A 17,610-nucleotide genomic window follows, 5' to 3' on the forward strand; every position below is an offset into this window, starting at 1 on the left:
GGGAACAGTTGTTAGCTCAGGTGCCAATCTTTAAGGAAAAATAAATAAATAAAGGGAGACTGCAGCCAAGAAACCCAGAGAAGACTGAGACTCAGAAGGGCAGCAATGAAAGAATTAGGAAAGGTCATCAAGTATAAGGAAGTGACATTAGAGACCAAGGCCAAGATTATCCACACCTTCAGATTCCCAATTACCATGGATACGTGTGAAAGCTGGACAGTGAAGAAGGCTGACAGGAAAAAAATGATTCATTTGAAATACCGTGTTGGAGGAGAGCTCTACAGATGCCCTGGACCGCCAGAGAGATGCACAAGTGGATCCTAGAGCAAATTAAGCCTGAACTATCGCTACAGGCAAAAATGGTTAAAACTGAGGCTGTCCCGCTTTGGGCACATCATGAGAAGGTGGGATTCTTTGGAAAAGACAATAATGCTGGGAAAAGTAGAAGGCAGCAGGAAAAGAGGAAGATAAAGGTAATCATGGGTATGAGTCTACAAAAGCAGAGTATGGCTGTCGAGGACAGGACATTGTGGAACGTCACTCATTCATAATCACCAGGAATCAGAGCCAACTTGACAGCATATAACAACTCTAAGAAACTTTCTGTGGTGATGGAAATATTTTCTATCTTGTAAAGAGTACAGATTACATAAGTGTGCACATTTAAAAAACTCATCAATTTGGAGGCCAGCCCCGTGGCTAAGTGGTTAAGTTCACGTGCTCCGCTGCAGGCGGCCCAGTGTTTTGTCACTTCGAATCCTGGGCACGGACATGGCACTGCTCATCACGCTGAGGCGGCGTCCCACATGCCACAACTACAAGGACCCACAACTAAGAATATACAACTATGTACCAGGGGGGCTTTGAGGAGAAAAAGGAAAAAAATAAAATCTTTAAAAAAAAAAACTCATCAATTTGCACACTTAAGATGTGTAAATTTCACTTCATGTAAATGCTTCCTTAAAGAGCGGTAAACAATAGTGAATTCCAGGTTTGCGTATTTGCTTTTTACAGTGCTATGGATTAGCAACTGTGAAACTACTCTCTGTGTGTTCTAGGCTTGAGTAAATGAATAAATACATTGAAGTATAATGGGAGTCAGGTTTCTCACTGTTGGAGGAGTTAGTTTTAAATAGAGAAAAGACAAGAATATACCCTATGGTTTGGGACTAGAATCAGAAGGGTCAATACCATATGAACTCATTGTTTGATAGAGAGAGACATATACATAAATAAAATATATATATAGGTGTGTATATTTATATATATATACATAAATGGTAAATTATAATTTCTTAGCTCTAGATTTATTTCTAAACACCATTTTCCATTAAAATTAAATTAGTGCTCCTGGGAGTAATGGCTAATTCCAGGGGTTGGGCTAAGGAAAATATAACATAAGCCTGTAATATCTTGCTGTAAGAAAGTAAGGAGGTACTTAAAGAACGATGGGGACATGTTAAAAGGAGCCAGCTTAAAAGAGCTCTCACTGGCCAAATCTGGGAAAATTCTGAGCAAGCCACAGAGATGGACCTGACGGTTAGGGGTAGAGACCCGTCGAACTCAACCACATATTACTATAATCATAGGGGAACCACAGCTTCCTGTGTACTTAGATTACTGAGCTCCAGTTGACTTTGTTACTATTGTCCAAATTACATCTACTCACAACCACTTTCAAGTAGTGGCTGACAGGGAATTTTGCATGGAGCAGTATCACCAAATCCTTTTGCTAAAAGCAGGGGATCGTGTGGAAGAGCTTAGAAGAACTAACGCAGCTTCACTGGTAGTGAGAAAGTGGGTGGTTGCTCCAAGAATAGCACCCAGCCTGGGAGCCATGAATGAAGAGGCACCAAACAACTATTTTTACACAATGAAAGGGAAAGCTATGTAGGTGGGAGCAGAGCAGTAATGTAAAGGCAATTAGTTCTAATTCAAAGCGGAAAACAGAGAGGAAAGCAATTATGGTCATTTGTAAAATCAGAAAGCAGAGCGCTTGGTTGTCACAACGACAAAAGACTCTCATGACATTTAACTATATTACTTCTTGCTCTCCCATATGTTTTAACACTCACTGCACCTTTGTCCTCTTCTCCACCTGGTCACCCCCCCACACACCTGTCCAATCCTGGTAAACAAATACATAACAATAAGATATATTAAAAGATTTTTTTTTTTTAAATAAAGGATGTAGCTACCAGTCAGCTGTTCAGGCTCTGCAGTTCTCATTTGCCCCGTCCTCTTGAGTTAGTTTCAAGAAAGGGAAGGCAAGACATGGATCAGGCAAACCACCCTCCCCTCTGTTTAGCACCACAGACCTCAGTCTTCAGTTCCCCCTTAATGCTCAGTCTGCAATGGCCCAGGGGGGCCAAAATGCATTTTGAAACGTAACAATGAATTATGCAAAAAAGATTCTGGAATGAGCTAAAAACAATCATTCATGTACAAAATGTCCTATATTCTCTTCCTAAAAAGTTATTTTAGATGGTTCTCTAACGTGTTATCCTTGAATGAAAATCCAGAAAGCAATTTAAAATTAAATTATATTTATGTTATAAAGAAACCGTTATATAATGAAGTAGAGAGCACTGAATGCAAATGGCAGAACAAAATACAATTATTTATAATAGGAAGAAAAGGCACATAAAATAAACAAAACAAGTAATTTGATTGTTCTTTTCTGGCCCATTTGTCATTTCTTTGGTTTTCTAGCACTGAAAACTCCATCCTATGTTAGGAGAATTCTCCACCTTATGATTCTCCCCTATAGAAGCAAAATATGTCCAATTGTTGCTTTGTTGGTCTTCCTTGTAGCTAGGAAGGGGCATGGGGTCTAGACTTGGCCAATAGAATGTGCCTCCTCTTAGGATTCAACTAGGAAATGAGTGGTGCAAAGAAGTGGGGCCAGGGGAGGCACCTCTCCAGAGCAGTGACGGCAGTGGTGCTGTCTGGTAGTAGCAAGCTACAGTATCCAGCTCATCAGCAGAAGCATCACTCAACTGCAGACTAGATCTATAGCAAACATTTGTTGGTGATGCTGGCTCATAAGAGCCCTGCTCGACCATGCTGCAAGCCAATCAAGAGACACTTTTCTGCTGAACTCAGTGAATATTGGCTTCATTTGCTCACAACTAAGAATGCTGCCTGATGCACCTATTGCCATTAACTGACCTCACACTGAGCTGCCACCTAGAAGAAGCTATATCTAATACACAGAGCTACTTTTCATTTTTTCACTGGTAAAAAAAAAATTGTTCCCTTCTGTATTTTGTAGTTATTATTTTAGCCTATTACTTTAAAAGGCTCTGCTCAAATTAAAGGTCTTTCCTATTCCAGGGCTAGAAATTATACTTGCTAACTGTGAATAAAATGATTGAAAATAAATTAGAATAGAGCTTTATTAACAGATGATGCACAAGATAAATAATAAAAAACCAAATATCATTCCACCCTGGGTTACTGGCTCTGAAGGGGCAGTAGATTACTGGAGGCAAAGTTCCCCATGGTGATTACTCATTAGCTTATTCAAAGTGGCTTTATGGGCTCAGTCCATTTGCCAAATTGACTCCTGCCCAAATTTTCCTGGCACACAAATTACCAAACAGTTAACCCTCCTATTAGTAGTCTCAGCAGGAACCAACGCATGAATGAGCATGGAGCCTCCTCTCCCGCCTTGAGAGGCCAACCAGAGCAGCATTCAGGCCAAATGTCTTAGAATTACCAAAGAGCTATGCCCGGTGTCAGATAATAAATACTTGAATTGTAGATAATGGGGCCTTTGCTTTCCCCGACTTTTGCTCTGGCAGTGATTTAAAGAACTGAACTCATTTAAAATAATGGATGTTTTTGTCTTACTGCTTTTAGATTTCTAAAGCTACCATTTATTCTATATGCAAGGGAACTGAAGATGTTTGGTTGAAATATTTACTTTCAGGACTAAAGGTGACAGGTAATTTTGTTGCTAAAAAGATGACTTTGGTGTTTCTGGTCTTATCGGCTGATGTGATATTTCCTTTATAAGTAAAGATTCATATTAAGAGTACAAACTGTACCTCTTCTCACATGCTACAATCTACCAGGACAGAATATCCTTTAGGGACAAAGGGTAGCATTGCCTATCAGAGCCACCCTTCACTGAGATGACACAGCCAATGAATTTGGCCATAAAGGACTCCTGTATTCCCGTTATACGTGGGAGACAGATCACTGGCTCATTTCATATTAGCCTCTCAGGACCCATAGGAGAGAAACAATTTCCTTTCACTCCCAGCCAGGTTGGAAATGACCCAGTCATTCAGAAACAAACAGGATGTAAGTCAATTTAAAAAAAAATTTAGCTAGATAATAAAATCTTTGATGCAACTTGAAATGAGTTTTTTTCTCCTATAAGAGAAATGAAAGATAAAATGCAAAACCAAAAAAAAGTAAAATTTAGGAAAGCATACACTTTTATATATTAAATGAACACAAAATATCTTCTCGATTTTTGATAATGTAGCATAAAACCCAGCAGAAATACTTTATTATGAAATAGTTCATTTGACACCTTAAGAACATAATTGAAATGTGTCTCAGCCAAGAAATACAAACGAGCTTCAGTGACATCAGGTGAAATACACCGGCTCTTGCTTACGTGGTTCACGGGGATTTTTGAAAACCTCCAGAGACCTCAGTGGCTGTCTCAGCGTTTGCAAAGTCCAGAGTAAAATTATTCGATTCTGCCTCACATCCATGGAAGGCCTTCTATTCTTCTCTACTATTTTACGCAATGCTTTAGTTTTGTATCATATGACATATTGAGGAAAAGGTTTGCTTTTACTCAACAGCTATACCAGAACATTGGCATACATAAGTGCAAGGATATAATTATAGGGAAAAAACACATACATGAAATGACAGTATCATAAATATTTATAGTATAGTGCCTTCAGGTTGATTGTCAACCAGGTGTTAAATGTGAGCTATGATGAATTCTCTGAAAAGGACAAATAGAAGAAATGTTTTCATTTATGCTTTAGTAATGGATGGAAGAACATATTACTTTTAATTCTAATCAGAGTAGACATCATTAGCTTCTCTGACTTCCTCACTCTCTTTTCTAATAAAGGGAATCAGTAGTCTTGGCAGCGTGTTGGAAGAATAAAATTTAAACTTCTATTTCTTTATGGCAGATCACAGTAAGTTTTTATCACTTAGGCCTCTTTGAAGCATGCACTCATGTGCAATAAATATGTGTGTGTTGGTGGGGGAGGGGAGGAGGGGGAGGAGGTCGGTTTAAATGAAACACATGTGAGCAGGAGCCTGGAGGTCTGCAGCAGACATAGCCATCAGACCCCAGAGGCGAGTCTGAGACTAACCAGGACTTCAAGATGACATGTTGTGAGATTGCATATACCATGCACTTTCATTCTAGTCTCCTCATGCTGTTTTCATTTTCCAAAGAAATAATAAAATAATTTCTAATTGTAAAGAAATATTTGAGACAGAAACTGGATAAAGTAAGTTGGGGATGCCATGATATGATCAGAACCCTGGTTGCATTACTGGATCACCCACCTAGCAGTTAAACATGTCTTAAAGCACTAGGCAAGGGAAGTCCAAAATAAAAAAATCCATATTTTAAAGAAAGCATCAAAGTAACCATTATGGAAAATATAATTTCCTTTGTCATACTTCTTTCATAATTTAGTGCTATTTTTATTTTGAGTTACATTTGAAAAGGGCCACCAGAATCTATTAGCATTTTGCATTTCTAAGTACTAATCCCAACCCTTCTTGAAAATACAGTATTTACAAATAAACAACCACCTCGGAGATGGTTTCTTCATTCTATACTGTGTTATGGGGGAAATGTCTGAAAGTCTCAATACCTTCTTTTGTCTGCTCTCAGCAGCAGCCAGCTGTGTGGACATCCTTTCTTGCATTTTTCTGCAGTGGGCCATGACTGCTTCAAGGATGGAGAGGGGGTTGGTACAAACTGGCTTCTTCTCTTTATCGCCGGCACCTGCTTCATAATCTCTCTGCAGTGCCAAGAATGGGTCGTTTAAATTAAATCTCCCATACCGTTCCTGAATAAATACCTCCTTCCTGCGAGCCTAGAACAAAATCAGAGGAATGTATTGAAGAAAGAAATGAAAACATACAGAAAGATATTTGTAAGAAAGTTTTGTGATTACTTTTCCAAATGGTATTCACAACTGTTGTGAGTAATCACTTACGTACGATATCAGGTGGTGAGAGGCCAGGGGATGGGACCCCAATCCCTGACTAGCCTGGCATGCCACTCAGTCTACTTTCAAATTTTCTTCCTTTAATAATATTGTCTTTTAAATTACAAAGGATGCAAATATAGTTTTTTCCCATGATGCCCACTCCTTCAAGGATCTGAATTTTAGGTGTAATCTTTTCTAATTTTAAGTAAAATTAGAAATATCAACAATTAAAATAACTCTTAGTAAAGTTAAAAAAAATTTATCTCTATGTTGATAGAACTTACACTGCACATAATACCTACCAAGTTAAGTCATAAAATATAAATTTCTTACAAGTTTTTTATAGCCAGAAAGCATTTATAAGGATATTTGCTAAAGAAGAAAATAGTTCATGAAATTTATGTCAAAGAGCACACATTTGCATTTTATGAAGTTTGACCAACTACAGAAAACCTCCAGAAAATTTGAGAAGATGCAAATATCTCCTCGTTGTTGAAGGGCACTAAAATATGGTTAATATAGTTCACAGAATCCCAGGCAAGAATGTAACCTCATTTTACTCCAAATGTCAGTCCATTAGCATCAAAGTTAATTTCACATCCACATGGCACTAGATGCAATTTTCTATAATTAGCCTATAACAGTCTGCATAAAATGGAAAATAGCAGTAGGAATATATTGAAAACTAGCAACATTTTCCTAACTCAGGTTATTTGGAATAGCCATGAGAAAAAAATTATTCTATGTCACTGCCAGCGGAAAAACTAAATTACTTTACAATAAATCAAGCTTAATTGTCCAAAATGTTAAACATGTTTTCTAAAGAAATATTACATACATTTCCTAACTTTAAAAGCAACTGCATGGAACAGCTTCTCCATTTTTAAATCACTGTCAGTAAGCCAACAACTAAATAAACACAAGTGCAAATGACACAAGGAATAATCTAACATTTCTTTTCCTATTACCAAATTAGATTAAGAAATACAAATTGCAGAAAGTCCAATTTCACCATTAAATTTAAACTAGTTTTCAGAGGATCATTTTCAACTTAGAAGTCAACATGGTTTATAAGTCAAAAAGCATTTGATATTTCTAGATTCCTCAAATTTAATTATGTACTCGATACACTGAATAAGAATCACTTCAGAGATTCAATTTCAAAAGCAATTTCATTCTTTCCTTCACTTTTCTCTGATTTTTATTCAATGTAGTAGTTGATCCCCCACCCCTGGATGAAAACGGGGGACAGCCTCATGGTTTTTCCAATTACTTTTATCTAATACAAGTCCTACAGTCACTTAAAACATAAAACAGTCTCAATTTGGTTATTTGAATATCCAGCTTCAGTGGTATGACAGCTTCCCTTCCCCAGCTAGGATGAGCTGCAGGTTGACATGCACCACCTGGGAGGGAAGTGTTTATGATAGCCTCTCTCCCTTTATCCAAATCTCTTCCTCTCTCTAAGCTGCTTCACTTCTCTCTGGGTTGGAAAGGACTGGAGGTAGATGATGAAGATGGAGGTGAGGGGAGCAGGAATGTTCTACCTGACCGGCTTAGTTGCTAGGCTAGACTTACCAATTAAGTGTTGCAAGTATTTAATGCCTACTTTTTTCCCACGAAATGCTTGGTGACTTTAGAGGGACACTCCCTCTCCCACTGCTGGGGCCCCTTCATCTACAGTTTCCTCAATGTAGGTCATAAATCTGGGACAGACTACATAATCTGTGGGCCCCAGCACAAAATGAAAACATGGGGCTCCGTTCAAAAATTAAGAATTTCAAGACGGCAACAGCCTACCATTTAACCAAACACAGGGCCTATCTCATTGCATGGTCCTTTGCAACTGCACAGGCTGCACACTCATGAAGCTAGCCTTGCATATACTCCTCACGTAGCATCTAGAATACATTTTTTGTCAGCTGAGGTCCCATGTTCTCCAGACTCTATTGAACTGGATATGAATCAATCTCATTCCCTCTCTTTGATGCCCATGGCACAACCTAGTCTATAGAAAACACTCATGAATCTTCACCTAAACAAAATCTGGAAGCGAGGATGACCACTGAAACCAGCTGTCATACCAACAGAATGCCTGCTTTTCCAGTCCCACCTCCACTCAGCCCACCAAGATCTGAAGGAGAAATCTAATTAAAGTCATTACACAGTTTGCTTAAAGCCCTTTCCTCGACTTGAGATGAGGGGAAAAGCAACTGGACAGGGCAGGACTCACAGCACAATTCTCTCCAGAGAAATGCTCTTTGATAAAAATCTCTCTCTTTAATCTCCAACAACTAGATTTTTTTATATCCTCAATGTGAGTAAAGAGTTTAAAAGTCAACCCTCAATGTGGGTAAGGAGTTTAAAAGTCAAAACTGGATTTCAAAATTTCTTCTGAAAATTTTGCCTTGTGGTCCTCATTTTAGTATGCAGTATTTATCATTATGAGTTCCCTACTGAAACTTACATTTTAACAAATAATTATAATTACCTGATGTCTATACACTCATCCAACATATCTCATGATGTACAATACTTGTAAGACTAACTCAAGCCATTTCTTAACCACACAGTTTATTCTTAGAGGGAACTTTTGATAAATGGGTTAAAATTAATTTTTAAATAAAGAAGTAAAGAGCCAGCCCTGGTGGTCTAGTGGTTAAGATTTGACCTCTCACTGCCTCAGCCTGGATTCATTTTCCAGTCAGGGAACCACACCAACCATCTGTCCTTGTCATACTGCGGTGGCTGCGTGTTGCTGTGATGCTGAAAGCTATGCCACCAGTATTTCAAATACCAACAGGGTCACCCACAGTGGACAGGCTTCAGCAGACTCTTCCAAACTAAGACAGATTAGAAAGAAGGACCTGGCCACCCACTTCCAAAAAACCTAGCCGTGAAAACCCTGTGAACAGCAGCAGAGCATTGCCTGATACAGCACCAGAAGGTGAGAGGATGGTGCAAAAAGACCAGGCAAGGTTCCACTCTGCCATACACAGGGTCGCTAGGAGTCAGAATGAACTCAATGGTACTAACAAAAACAAAAGAGATAAATACATGTATCATGGACCTATTTCCAGTTTAAACAGATTTTATGGTCTAAAAATGTAATATATTTTTTTTTACTAGTGTGAAACAGTTTTGTGTGGGTATTTTTTGTTGTGTTTGATTTTGTTTTAAAATTACTAGCTTTGAGCCAGTTATGGTGGCCTAGTGGTTAAAGTTTGGCACGCTCCACCTCAGTGGTGCAGGTTTGCTTCCCAGGCATGGAACCGCACCACTCGTCTGTCAGCAGCCATGCTGTGGTGGTGGCTCACATAGAAGAACTAGAAGGACTTACAATCAGAATATACAGCTATGTCCTGGGGCTTTGGAGAGGGGAAAAAAAGGGAGGAAGATTGGCAACAAATGTTAGCTCAGGGCAAATCTTTCCCAGGGGAGAAAAACCACTTCAAAAAAATAAAGTAAAATAAAATTACTAGCTTTAACTGATAGTCACGCTGTAACAGTGTTCATTGTGGGCAAATTTCGTTTCTGCTGAAAACGTTGTATAATTACATGTGTACAGGAACATAAACATAAAACTGCCAGTTGATTTGTTTTGCAAATATAGACTGACACTTAATCTTCATGATGAAGTGCAAGATATACACATTGGATTCTTTTAAGGGTAGAAGTAGTGGTTGTATATTTGCTAACAAGCTATACAGCTATGCCCCTAATATCTTTCATTTTCCGAACAAGACAAATGAAGCTGCATTTGTTCTCTAAGACACCTTGAGCGTAGACAACAAATCTGATTTCATTTTTTTTTTAATTCCTAAAAGCATGGAAACCTCAGGTAAAATGAATGTGAAAGAGTGCATGCATTCCCTTAACATTAAACTGACCGCTGAACCCATGTTTATTATTTTCAGAGATGCCAGGTAATAATTTTATTCTATGGCCATACAGCAATTTGTTTATATATGTTGCATACATTCAACATGCTTTTATATATCCTTGTCTTACAGTTATAAGCAGAGTTTCTAGAAATAAATAAGTCTAAGACTTAAAATGTGCTTTTTTAGCCTACAGCTTTCTACCAGGCTTATAAATAAGAACAGAGTTGCCCATCTTGATTCCATGGTTAAAAGTTGCAGATTAAATAAGAATATGACATGAAGAAAACAGGCTACAAAATTAACTCTTAGTGCATTCATGACATTTGATATGACAAATTATCCACTAACAACTGAGTTTTAATATTTTTATATATTTAGTATTAGAATAAAATATAACCATTTATTTTTTCCCTTGGTTCTTACCAGGGAGCAATAGAAAATTATTTTTCTACATCAACATATTCTATGCCAAGTGAGTGAGTTTTCCCAGTTGCAGGAAGAGGGAATATAAGCAGATCCAATTATCCACCTGGGACCTTTTGGTGACACGGAAATTTCAAGATCCAATAACCAGGCTCCCCACTAGGTAGTGGTGACACATTCAAATGCCTTCAGAGGCCAGGCAGCCAACAGCAATGTGTGTATTTGATATGCTATATATCAGTGATATGCTCTAACAAAAGGCATTCAAGTTTTTAAAAAATCACAACACTTCGTCAAACAAAATACAACTGGCAGGCCTGGTTTGGTCAGCAGGACACCTAGTCTGTAGTCTCTGAATTATGGGAAGAGTCCGCTCACTCTGAGCCTAGTTGGGCTATGTCTTCTAAACATTTTGCTCTGAGTTCCTTTCAAGTCAGGGCACTTTTAATCAGCTGACATTCTTCCAACCCACTGCAGGGTACACAATGGGTGCATAATGCATACTTGTTGAATGGATAAATGTAGTATCTAATAAACTTAGGAAAATAGAACATATAACCCAGAGCCCCTTGAGGAAAAAGCTGAGACCATGTCTGCCTGTTGGAGGAAGTAAAGCCTCTCCATATGAGACAATCTTACCAGGAACCTGGAAAGGAAGTTAGGCAAAGGTTAGCCTCCTCTACACAGACCTAATTCCCGAGAAAATGACCAAGGATCAGTTTACCCACTGCCCAAGACAGAACTAGGGGATCTCAAGGACTCAATTAACTCTCCAATCTAAAGACAGGTGAGAGAAGTTTCAGGAGGACCCCAAGGGGTCGCAGATTGCTTTCTGTGGTCCATGATTCTTCACACCAATTACATCCCAAACTTGGGCTGTATATAATAGAGGCACTCTGTTGACCACAGAGTTATCAGAACAGCCTTTCTAAAATGGAAAACTTCTCCGTCACTTCTCTGCTTAAAGCCCTTCAAACTCCTATATTCTTTCTTCTCCCCCATGCCTTTGTCCATGTGATGCTCCTCTCTGCTTGTGACAATTTCCTCTCCTTCCCCAGGTAACTCCCCACTGACCACCAACCCTCACTGCCACCTCACCTCCTCCTTCTTTTGCTTATCTCAAAAGGTTCAGAGTTTAGCTTGATTTGGATTTAGGGAAGCATCTGGAACTGAACATATGTCCAAGCCATGTGAAATCCCTTAACTTTACCCAGGTTCCAACTAACTATTAATGTTTATTTCTTTTAACATTCTTTTTAAAAGTTTACCTTTCTCAGGACATCTTACTTTGTAACACAATACTTAATTTTTAATGTACTACATTAGTTTAATAAGGGTAGATCAACAATACATATAAGTATTAATATTTAAGGAGACCATGCAACAAAAAATGACTTGAAACTTTTATCATACTGGGTTTGAAGAGGACTTTCCCTAAAAAAAGGGAGGAGCTGAATGTGCAGATAATTTCTTGGTTTATACATCAGAATTACTTGAGAATGAAATGCATTTCAGGGAAATGAGTCATTATGAAGGCACAGACTAACTATAATTATGAAAACAGACTCTTAAAGGAACTCTTAAACCTAACTACATTGACAAATAAAAATATAATTTCATCAAAACCTGAAGTTCTGTAGAATCTTGCTGAGAACGTCACAGGCAAGAAATAAAAACATGGCCCTTATTAGGGAGGATCTGACAGATATAGAGTTCCTACTCTTGACTTTCATCGTTCTATAAGATCAATTGAACTAGGCTGGACCTGATTAGTAATAATAAAAAGGAAAGTACTTTAGATAGCCTGCTTTTCCTATAGTATGTAATCCTCTTAGGAAAAAACCCTAAAACCTGCATTGTGGATTGCAATTAAAACATATCACTAATTAATTTTAAAACATATTGGCAAACTTATAGCTAAAATTATTCTATCTTATGAAAAGCTGGAATGATTTTATAACATTTAAAAAAATACTAATAAATGTTAACTTTTGAGAGCTTATTTACCACTATAAGTAATAAGGTTGTTTAAGATTCATTTTCTCCTAAAAATAAGTCCAGAAGATAGCCATTATTTTAATTCACATTTTATAGACAAGCCAACTGAGGCTTAGAAAGATTAACTTATTCTCCCAAGGCCACTTCAACAGGAGCTGGTATTCAACCCAGGCAGTCTTACACCAAAGCTTTACACTTTCAAGCACTAAAAGATAATTATGACTAGAGTATTTTGGAGCACTAGAAAAGGCTCCATAATTATTGTATTGTTTACAACACTATTCAAACCAGTACAAAGAAATGAAGTTTAAAAGAAAGACAAAAATATGACAACTTTTTCAAGAAGAGTTTTCTATATGCTTTATATGTACTCTCATTGTCACTGACCATGTGCTAACATAATTTAATCAAACAAGTTTTTCCCTCAAAAATCTTCAGAGAATATCATTTAAGTGCAAAACTCAATTCAATAAGAAAATTTTTTTATAAATATGTTATTCCCAAAAAAGCCTTTTATCAAAAAGCACTGATTACCCCAAAATTCTTTTAAAAGAAACATTAGCATTAATATAGATCGAACTGCAAGAAGACTCAGGAATTCTGTCTTCAGCTCTAGCCTACTCAACACAGCTGCCACTATCTTGGGTGCCAATAACAAAACCACAAGTGATGGTTGAAATGACGAGCCCAATCTGACAAGATGGACCTTCCCAGGAGTAAGTATTAGTCAGCTCTTGAGTACAACACAGAGGCAAGTAGGAAAAACACTTAGGGATTGCTTTCAACACTACATTCAAAGAGTGAACAATGAAATGGAATCTGCCCACATACCCCTCAAACTAGCAAGTCAACCCAGGTCTTCATTCATAAACAGAAAAGAGATATCAGAAGTAGACAATCCCTGGACAACTGGGCTGACTTCTGGGTGAAATATTTAAAGAATGACCAATAGAAAAAGGACCTGAAGTAGAGACTGAATAGAAAGAACAGAAGGAACCAGGGATGCTAAAAAGAGAAGACAGAGCAGCATGATTACACTCTTTCAATATCCAAACGCATTTCATGTTTAAAAAGGCAGTTGACTATTTACATGACTCCCAAGGAATAGAATCATGGCCATTATAATAAAGAATTTTTAAAGGCCAAAGCTGTTCCAAAGATGCAATAGGCTGTATTGGATTGGAGTGAAATTTCTGTCTCTGGCTGTGTTTCAAACACAGGCTGAAAAATCATGTGTTAGAAAGAGTGCAGGGACCTCAAAACTGAGAAGGTCATGGGCTTCTAAACTGTTACACTTCTCTCAAACTCTCAAATACCATGATTCAAAATCAAGAGGGATGGAAAATACATAGAGGTTTTTCCAAAGAGCCAACATAATTTACGTATCCAGCCCTAGATAAATTAAATTTTTATGTTGGCTCTAAGAATGGATGAGATTTGGCGCTCTCACCACTGTGGCCTGAGTTCATTTCCTGGTTGGGGAACCACACCACTTTCTGTCAGTTGTCACACAGTGGTGGCTGCATGTTGCTATGATGCTGAAAGCTATGCCACCAGTATGTCAAATACCAGCAGGGTCACCCATGGTGGACAGATTTCAGTGGAGCTTCCAGACTAGACAGACTAGGAGGGAGGACCTGGCCACCCAGTTCCAAAAAAATTGGCCATGAAAACCCTGTGAATAGCAATGGAACCTTGTCTGATACAGCGCCAGAAGGTGAGAAGATGGTGTTAAAAGACTGGGCAGGGTTCTGCTCTGCTGTCCACAGGGTCGCTAGGAGTTGGAATCAACTTGACGGCTGTAACAACAAAAACCTAGTTTCAAATCTCTATCTTAATGGTGAGGAGTTCAAGTAGACCAAGATTAAATAAAACTAAAATTAACAGCTCTTCTGAAGAAAGGGGAAAAATAAATCCTACTTGTAAATTGTAAATAAAAAAGGAATGGAAGGCTGGAGATAAGCTATGGTCCTCAGAGCTCATTCTTACTCTAAGAGGGGTGGAGTATAGGAGTGAGTTTCATTCATACACACAACACACACACAAGGAGTAGGTGAATGGACTGAAGAGAGTGGAATAGCAATGTAAAAGTCACACAGTCCTTCAGAAAAGGATGGTCACTTCCCTTCAATGATCACAAAGGCTGAGAAATCCACCAGCTGGGAACAAAATATAACTTACTGGATTATGAATTAAATGCCAAAAAGTCTGAATAGTTCATACAGTGAGTCCATTTCAGACACCGCTTATACGTGTACAGACATATGTGGACACAGAATGAAGGAGTGTCATGGCGTCACATGACCTGTGAGCAGAACGGCAGCAGCATATCAGAGGAGAGGCAAGGTTTTCCTGCTCGCTCCCCTTCCACCCTCATCCCCAGCCTTTCTGCCACCTACAACATCCTACCTGCTCACAGACATAATAATCTGGATGTGCAGAAACGTGATGCTGGGAATATGCATAGTGCATATAATCAATCATACTTCAAGACTAAAATTAGATTTATTTGGTTTCTGAGGTTAAAATCTGGAAGCCATACTTCAATAAACCACCAATTTTCTCTCAGAAATATAAACCATTGTAACAGAATCCATGAAATGGCCTGATTTTCACAAAAGTCAGAACCAGAAGTAACCTCCCAATGCTTGATCTTGGCCCTGTATGCCACTTACCACCTTGCTCACAGCCATCGGAGCTCATCTCAGCCAGCTATGTGGGCTGTGCTCATCAGTAAAAATAAGATTACCTTTATTCCCTAAACAGGTCAAGAACGGCACATGGTGCCACACTGTTCTGCTCTCTCGCTCAGAGTAGGTATGATTAAATTATCAGCACACTTTAAGCTGAATCCAGGAATGGCCTCAGAATCTGTCTTAATATATCTCTTCAGACAGCCACCACCTGTCAATCAGAACTGGAACACAGATAACCTACCTGCCATCTCTACCCCGGGCATTTAAACGCTATGATTAGCTATATCGTTACCTCTGCTATACAGTTAAAACCATGTCTTTTACATCTCTGTATCTTAAAGAGCTGCCAGCAGAATACCCCACACATACCACTTACTTATCTAAGGTTGGTAGATGTAATGGTTTCTATTACTGGGATTAGTCATTCCCTATGACTACTAACTATAAATGAACTTTTTATATCAAAAAGTAATTTAAAATTTCATGAAAGAGGCACTATTACTCAACATTAATTAAAAAAACTAAATAAGAGTATTTATCCAAATCTATAAGCACATTTCAACCATTTTATATTTTTATTTAAAATAATACAAGTTCACTGACCAACTTGGGAAAATACTGATAAAAGAAAAAACAACACAACCATCCAAAATCCAGTCATCAGAAGGTAGTCACTATTAAGTTTGTCTTGTATTCTACAAATTATTTTTCCCAAGCGTGTATTAAAAATAGTTATCAAGGACTTAACAGAAGATGCTTTCAGTAGCCTTTCCCATTTAGTTTGCTAAGTATTTCCCACTTCAATAATTCATATCAATATTTTTCAAGGTATTCCATAAATGAATCCTAACACTAAAAACATTTATTGTTGGGCCAGCCCTGGTGGCCTAGTGGTTGCACTCAGCAGCGCGCTCTGCTTCAGTGACCTGGGTTCAGTTCCCAGGTGTGGACCTACACCACTCATCTGTTAGTAGCCATGCTGTGGTGGTGGCTCACACAAAAAAAGAAAAAAAAGAAGATTGGCAAGTGACATTAGCTCAGGGCAAATCATCCTCAGCAAATAGCAAAAAAAGTAACTTCACTGCTTATCATTTACTTCGTTTTTGATTGTTTTAACACATCTATAACTATACGTGTGAGAACATTTGTTCATTAGAGTAAATCCACAGAGAGAGTATTACTGGATTAAAGAATAAAAATATTTTTAAGATTTTCGAAATACATTACTAAATTCCTCTTCAGAGAGAGTCTGTCTGCCAATTTATATTCCCACCAGCAGTTTTTTGCATCTATAGTTATAATATCAGTCTGTAATTTTCCTTTTTTTTTTTAAAAAAAATCTTTGTCAGTTTTGGGAGTAGGGTACTACTAACCTCAAAAAATGAGTTGAGGGGGCTGGCCCTATGGTGTAGTGGTTAAGTTTGGCATGCTCCACTTCAGCAGCCCAGGTTTGTGGGTTCAGATCTGGGGCATGGACCTACACCACTCATCAGACATGCTGTGGCAGTGAGCCACATACAAAATAGAGGAAGACTGGCACAGATGTTAGCTCAGGGCTAATCTTCCTCAAGCAAAAAAGAAGAATAGTTGGCAATAGATGTTGGCTCAGGGTGTATCTTCCTCTGGAAAATAAATAAAAAAAGAGTTGGGCCAGGATGCCCTCTCCTGTCTTTTCTGAAGAAGTTTATGTGTATTAGTATTATTTATCTTTTGAATGTTTGATAGAATTTACCAGTGCAACCATTTGGGCCTGGAATTTTCTTTTGGGGAAAGTTTTTGAAAATGAATTCAATTTTTAAAATAGATACAGGGCTATTTGGACATTTTTTTCTTCTTGTATCAATTCTTAAGTTGCATTTTTCAAGAAATTTGCCCATTTCATCTAGGTTGTTGAAGCTGTTCATAGTATTCACTTTATTATCATCATCTATCAGATCTATAGTGATAATCCTATTTTCACTCCTAATATTGGTGATTTATATTCTTTTGCTCTTGCTCATGCTAGCTAGAAATATGTCAATTTTGTTGATCTTTTCAACGAGCCAGCTTTCAGCTTCATTAATTTTCTCTATTGTCCGCTTTGTATTTCATTGATTGCTACTCTTTAACAATAAATTGTTTTTTCTCCTATTTTACTTTGTGTTCCCTTTGCTCTCTTTGTAGTTTCTTAAAGTAGAAATTTAGGCATTGATTTATAGATCTTTCTCCTTTTTGATATAAGCATTTCAAGCTCTCAATTTCCCTCTAAGCACTGTTTTAGCTCTATCAAATATTTTGATGTATTTTTGTTGCCATTCAGTTCAAATTATTTTCTAATATCCTTGTGATTTTGTCTTTGACATATAAATTATAGAGAAGATTTTTTTTTTCAAAAATTTCCAGATATCTGGAGTTTTC

At 37.8% G+C, this 17,610-nt stretch overlaps 1 protein-coding gene across 7 annotated transcripts in view; it reads right to left on the reverse strand.

The window, feature by feature from the left end:
* Window positions 1-17,610, reverse strand: part of CTTNBP2 (cortactin binding protein 2) — a 153,063-nt gene that overhangs the window by 80,025 nt on the left and 55,428 nt on the right. For all 7 annotated transcript variants that reach the window (XM_070616386.1, XM_070616390.1, XM_070616391.1 and 4 more), the window contains one exon: window positions 5,871-6,095. In XM_070616386.1, the coding sequence (XP_070472487.1) occupies window positions 5,871-6,095 (225 nt within the window). The remainder of the gene's footprint in view (window positions 1-5,870; window positions 6,096-17,610) is intronic.

Source organism: Equus przewalskii, chromosome 4 (assembly GCF_037783145.1).
Source record: "Equus przewalskii isolate Varuska chromosome 4, EquPr2, whole genome shotgun sequence".
Taxonomy (NCBI): Eukaryota; Metazoa; Chordata; class Mammalia; order Perissodactyla; family Equidae; genus Equus; species Equus przewalskii.